Raw genomic sequence first — 6644 nt, forward strand, 5'->3', positions numbered from 1 at the left:
GGGGTGGTGAGGGCAGAGAGAGACACAGAATCCGAAGCAGGCTCCAGGCTCTGAGCTGTCAGCACAGAGTCTGATGTGGGGCTCGAACGCACAGACAGTGACATCATGACCTGAGCTGAAGTTGGATGCTTACCTACTGAGCCACCCAGGTGCCCCTGGGTGCATCCATTTCTGAGCAATTGAGGATACAGCGAGAGCCACACATACTCAGGAAAGCCATGCCTCCCGTAGGCCCAGCCCTGTTTTGCCCTCAAAGAACACATAAGCCATCTCCTCAGAAGGGATGAGTTGCTACCTTTGCTGGGGCTGATTTAGAGAGAGAGAAGAGAGAAAGAGGAAAAGGTGATAAAATACAGAGGGGTCAGTGCGGCCACAAGGGCAAAGGAACAATGTCAGTTAAAAGAAAGATGAGCGGGGCGCCTGGGTGGCGCAGTCGGTTAAGCGTCCGACTTCAGCCAGGTCACGATCTCGCGGTCTGTGAGTTCGAGCCCCGCGTCGGGCTCTGGGCGGATGGCTCAGAGCCTGGAGCCTGTTTCCGATTCTGTGTCTCCCTCTCTCTCTGCCCCTCCCCCGTTCATGCTCTGTCTCTCTCTGTCCCAAAAATAAATAAACGTTGAAAAAAAAAAAAAAAAAGAAAGATGAGCAATGCGCCTTCCTTCGATCCCTCCTGAGACTTCTTGGGAGCGCTTCCCAGGGTCACAGTGGTGACTTGGCCTGAGCTCACGACTGAGCTGAGAACACACCGAACACTCATCCACATTAGGATTCTGAGAGAGCCATCCATAGACATGGCCCCAGTCAGCCTTCCCATGCCCTGAACTGGCCCATCTGTGAGGATGTGGAATGAGGGCCTCCTAGACCTGGGAGGACCTGATCCATTCACCAGTCTCCAGCCATGTTTCTCCTTAAAGATTCGGGGATGCTCCGCCAGTTTCCCTCAGAGCTCCCTCTCACTGGACTTGCACCACTGGGCAAACAGGCGTCCCATGACCACATGAAATTCCCTGTTTAGAAGGAAGCCCATCGTTGTTCCATCTTTGCCAACACAAAGAAACATCAGCATAACTTCGTGGAAAATCCACCGCAAACTTAGGGGTCGAAATGAACACTAGACAAAAGTATAAGCTATGATATTATACATACTCACGCCTTATAGATTGGCAAGCATGTTTCTACACACTATTATTTGATCACCTCAGCAACCCATTTTACAGATGAGGAAACGGAACCTCATCAAGGTTAATGATTTGCCCCAGGATGCACAGCTGGTGAGTTGTGCCCAAGATTCACCTTGATTCTGTTATTTTCTCTTTCTTTAGGCTAAACAATCCAAATACGGTTGAGGAGAGAGAAAAGGAACTAAACAAGTGGAATCAAATCCTACAAGTGGAGGGTGAGTTTGAAGGGGGTCTGCTAGGAACTGTTTTGAAACTCAGGTTGACTTACTTCCCACACTTCTCCTTACCTACCCCCGAAGTTTTCTGACCAAGAACAGAACTTACTTTGTGCAATGGCCATGACTCCAGAGAGGGGGGTCATGATGAGGTTTTGAGATTGCTGGGGATTATGGTGGGACAGGCTGTGGATATTCGTCAAGGTGCTGACGGGGGGCAGACCACCTCCTGAGACTGAGATCTGCTGGAGAGAAAAAACAAAAACACCATGAGTGGAGCGGGATTGCAAAAAGCAGTGTCCAAATTGACATAACTCGGGGCACCTAGGGGCTCAGTGGGTTAAGCGACTGACTTTGGCTCAGGTCATGATCTCGCGGTCTATGGGTTTGAGCCCCGCATTGGGTTCTGTGCTGACAGAAAAAAAAAAATTTTTTTTTTAATGACATGACTGAGCAATTCCTTGGCACAGCTCATTCATTCATTCATTCATTCACTCATTCAGTAAAAATTATTAAGCATACACTGAGGCACATTTCTAGATGCTGGAGATAGAGAAGTAAAATACCCAATAATCCCTTCCCTATGATGCTTCCAGTGGCTGACTATTTTTTTTTTCTTTTAAGTGAAAAATGTTTTTAACATTTATTTATTTTTGAGAGACAGAGTGCAAGCAGGGGAAGGACAGAGAGAGGAGACACAGAATCCGAAGCAGGCTCCAGGCTCTGAGCTGTCAGCCCGATGTGGGGCTCGAACCCACAACCCATGAGATCATGACCTGAGCCAAAGTTGGAGGCTCAACTGATTGAGCCACCCAGGTGCCCCTCATTGGTTGACTATCTCTGAGTTCCTAGCCTGCCTCAGACATTCTTCTGCCCATGGGGTATTAGAGGACTGTCACTTGCTTAATTTGGAAGTATCCTCTGTTCTGCTCTGTACCTTGTGTATTATTGGAGCTAAAGACACGTGGCTGCTAAAACTAATAACTGAAGAAATGCTCTGGGAGAGCAGACTGGGGACCAGGCAGAAGTGCAAGAAAGCTTTCACGGACTACAGGCTCCATTAGGTACCACTTGTACATTAACTTACAAACTTCATGATAGTTCCATGAGGCAGATACTTCTGCCATCCCTGTTTCCCTGATGAAAAAAACCAAGGCTCAGAGTAGATATGTATAATGCCTAAGATCCAATAACCTAGTAAATGGTATATCTGGTATTCAAACACAGGTCTGTCTGCCTCTAGAATTTGAGTTCTTTTAGAGAACTTCTTTTAGAGAGAAACTTTCCCCACCCCTGCAATTATTATCAAGGGTTGCAGGGGGATCAGACATCATTGGGCTTCTCTACCTTTTCCAAATCTCCACTATCCATTAAAAGATTTTTTTGGGGGGGGGGGCGCCTGGGTGGCGCAGTCGGTTAAGCGTCCGACTTCAGCCAGGTCACGATCTTGCGGTCCATGAGTTCGAGCCCCGCGTCAGGCTCTGGGCTGATGGCTCGGAGCCTGGAGCCTGTTTCCGATTCTGTGTCTCCCTCTCTCTCTGCCCCTCCCCCGTTCATGCTCTGTCTCTCTCTCCAAAAAAAAAAAAAAAAAATGTTAAAAAAAAAAAAAAAAAAAAAAAAAATTTTTTTTTTTTTTTGGTCAAGGAACTGATGTTGTAATGAGAAAGCTACTAAATAATAAGCCCTTGGCCCCAGGTGCCCCCATTCTGTTTCACCATTATATTTTAGTGACAGGTTAGTAAGAGAAAGCTACTGATTTTCACGTGTTTACTTCATACATCCTTTGGGTGGGGGGGATCGAATCCTTTTATTTATTCCTAACAGTGTCTTTTCCTTATTGATTTTCTTCATTTCTCCAAACGTATAATGACATCACAAGCACATGTGCTGGGTCTCTTCCTTGCTAGTACTCATATGTGTACATGTCTACTGCATTGGTTAGAACTTTCTAAATAGTATCAAACAGTAACAGCTGTAATAGATGTGCTTGCTTTGATTCTGATGTTTTCAGAAATGCTTCCAGTGTTTCCCCATTAATTATAAGGAGCTATCACTTTCACCCACACCCACACCCACACACACTTTTGGTGATGAAGCATTTTAATACTTACAGTTTTAAAATAATTTCTAAAATTATTAAGAAAGGGTGCCTCAGGCCACCTAGCTGGCTCTGTTGGTGGAGCACATGACTCTTGATCTCGGGGTTGTAAGTTCAAGCCCCACGTTGGGTGTAGAGATTACTTAAAAATAAAATCAGGAAGGAAGGAAGAAAAGGAGGGAGGGAGGAAGGAAGGAAGGTAGGGAGGAAGGAAGGAAGGTAGGAAGGAAGGGAGGGAGGGGGGAGGGAAGAAAGGAGGGAGGAAGGAAGGAAGAAAAGAAAGAAGGAAGGAAGGAAAATAGAGGTCTCCCATCATTGTGAACTGCTCCAGACATTCTTGATGGTATCAGGACCACTGGGAAACATTTTAGGGTTAGGATACAAACATTCAGTGTCTGAGTAACTCAGTTGCCCTTCCTCCCAGAGCTTGTCAAATTATAGGTCGCACACCGGCACCCAGGTAAGACACTATCTCCCACCTTGACCTGGTCAGCCACAGAGCTTCCAAGGTTAATTTGAAAAAGAAAGAAAGAAAAAAACCAAACAGGTTTGTTTGTGTTTTTAAAATGGGCATCGAGAAAGGAGTTGGGGGGGGGGTCACGTGACCAAGAAGGAATTCCAACCACATCAAACAAGAGAGAACCAGCCTGTTTGCTGGACTTGTTTTTCAAAATGTCAGAGTCATTAAAAAAAAAAAAAAATCAGTAACCTGCCTTCGGACTTCCTTTGGGTAATGTAGTCCTTTGGAGAAAGTCAATGAAGTGACGGTAATCTCTCCTGTTTCAATGTTTGATTTTAATGGTGAAAGACAAACGCAGATGCCGACGATAAAAACAACTTAAATGTGCATGGCTTCAGAGTCTGTAATGTGCTTCCACTGACTGTCCTCAATAGGTATCGACACAGCTAGGGAGGGCATTATTATTATTTTTTTTATATGAAATTTATTGTCAAATTGGTTTCCATACAACACCCAGTGCTCATCCCAAAAGGGGGAGGGCATTATTATCACTGCCCCTGTGTTACAGATTAAGAGACTGATCCCCCCAAGAGTTGCAAGACTAACACTAGGTCCCTTGACTAGTGAGTGAGGAAGCCAGAATTCAAACTCAGTTTTACTAGAGTTCAAATACTTACTGTTTGGGGGTAACCCTGGTCAAGTGCCTTCCCACTAAAATGCAACCATTCTTTTCTATTTGTCACCAAGACTGAAGGAAGCCCGGGGCTGCCAAGGACGCAGCTGGGTTTGAATTACATGAATGCTGCCATTTGCAGAAGTTTCACCTATGCTAAGTGTTTTACTGCCTACAGCCTAAGAGGTTAGTGTTATTGCCCCTACATTGTGGACAAGGAAACTGAAGCTGAAGAAGTAAAGAAATTTGCACAAGAAGTGGTGTTGGTATTGAAAGCAGGCCATTTGCTGCCAAGGTTTTTCACTGTTAGGTTATACTGCTTCAATGTGAAAGAATCCAGAATGTACTTTTTAATTATTATTATTATTATTATTTATTTTTTTTTTTAAGTAAACTCTACACCAAGTGTGGGGCTCAAACTCACGACCCTGAGATCAAAAGCCACATGCTCCACTGATGGAGCCAGCCAGGCACCCCAGTATGTGCTTTTGAAAAAAAAAAAAAAGGAGGGGGGCACCTGGGTGGCTCAGTAGGTTAAGTACCTGAATTCAGCTCAGGATCTCAACATTCATGAGTTCGAGCCCCGCGTCTATGCTGACAGCTCAGAGCCTGGAGCCTGCTTCAGATTCTCTGTCTCCCTCTCCCTCTGCCCCTCCCCTCTCATGCTCTGTCTCTCTCTCAAAAATAAACAAACGTTGAAAAAATTATCTATGAAAAAAACAACAACAAGGTTCAACATACACAAACTGCAACCCTAAATCTGGCCAGCTTTTTGTCAATGCATTTGGGTATGGGAGAGGGGACAGTGCAAAAGAAAGCTCAAATGATCAGCAGCATTTCCCAAACTAATTACTGGGGTAAGATTTCCAATTCACGTCCCACTGACAGTTAGTACACAAGAGATTGTCACTCCTCACATGGGGCTTACCCAAACAACAGCGGAGCTATAAGCAGCCCTCACACCAACCCCATGACGCAGGCATTATTACCCCCCATTTTATAGATGAGGAAACTAAAGTTAAGCAACATCCATCTGATTGCTGAGCCCAAGGCTTACACACACTGGTTCTCTTGCCCATGTTATTTTTAACCATACTCCACTCTTGCCTTGGTGGACCACAATCTGTGATGCACCTGTTAGATATTAACAGAAAACAGATTCTTGAATTTGGGCATCCAGTAATAGTGACATAACATACGAACCAGGGTGTTGGAGACTAGTAAAAAGCTGGTCCCTGCAAACAAGCTTCCAGGTGTTTGCTAACGTTGAGGTGTGCTCTCTTGGTCAATCATCAATCCAATAATATAGTGGCCATTAGGGCACTGCTGAGCAGAACAGGAAGCAGAAAGTGTGTCTGCAGGCTGCCTTTGGAGCAGCCCCGGCTTGGGGTGAGGCCACTTGCCTCTTAGGAAAAAGAGCAGGAGGGTGCAAGGGAAACCCCAAGGACCTTCAAGCAATAGAAGCAGAGACTTGAAGGATTTCATGCACTGAGAAGTCAAGACTTCTTCCACAAGACCCTCTTCCCCAGGGCAGCTTGGGCAATCCTTACTCTTAACCTGTTTGGGTCTCAAAGTGACTCATGAAGACTTGTCTGTGCCTCTTACAAAGTAGCCACACAAACGGTTTTTCATGAAGAAAAGGCATAAGGGATGAGGGGAGGGAAAGGGGGCTACAAAATGCCTCCCCCAGGAGCGCCTTTTCATTTTTGTTTGCACAGACCACTACCAGGGAAAGCAGCTCGCGTCCCCGAGACGAGAGTTGGCCGAGCCAGCACTCCTCTTGGAAACTACACTTTGTTTTTCCTCCAGGGAGCTGGGGACTCAATCACCTGTGACTCACCATTCCTGTGTTGCCTACACAGCACACACGTCAAGGTCTAAAATGGCATCTGCTCCCCGTCCCCTTCCCCCACGCTGGCCCCCACCTGCCCCTGGGTCAGACACCTTGAGGGAATGTGTGCGGCTCCACCTTGAGCGTGGAAGCCAGGAACCTACAGCTCCTCCCCCCCCACCCCCCCCC

At 46.1% G+C, this 6644-nt stretch overlaps 1 protein-coding gene across 6 annotated transcripts in view; it reads right to left on the bottom strand.

Annotated features, from left to right (window-relative positions):
* The window catches only part of HNF1B (HNF1 homeobox B), a 55022-nt gene that overhangs the window by 14611 nt on the left and 33767 nt on the right, over positions 1 to 6644 (bottom strand). For 3 of the 6 annotated variants that reach the window (XM_040455164.1, XM_040455165.1, XM_040455162.1), the window contains exon 6: positions 1503 to 1638. In XM_040455164.1, coding sequence (XP_040311098.1) covers positions 1503 to 1638 — 136 coding nt within the window. The remainder of the gene's footprint in view (positions 1 to 1502; positions 1639 to 6644) is intronic. The other 3 variants (XM_040455167.1, XM_040455166.1, XM_040455163.1) reach the window with 1 other exon arrangement.

Source organism: Herpailurus yagouaroundi, unplaced genomic scaffold, assembly GCF_014898765.1.
Source record: "Herpailurus yagouaroundi ecotype Mexico unplaced genomic scaffold, PumYag 215, whole genome shotgun sequence".
Classification (NCBI taxonomy): domain Eukaryota; kingdom Metazoa; phylum Chordata; class Mammalia; order Carnivora; family Felidae; genus Herpailurus; species Herpailurus yagouaroundi.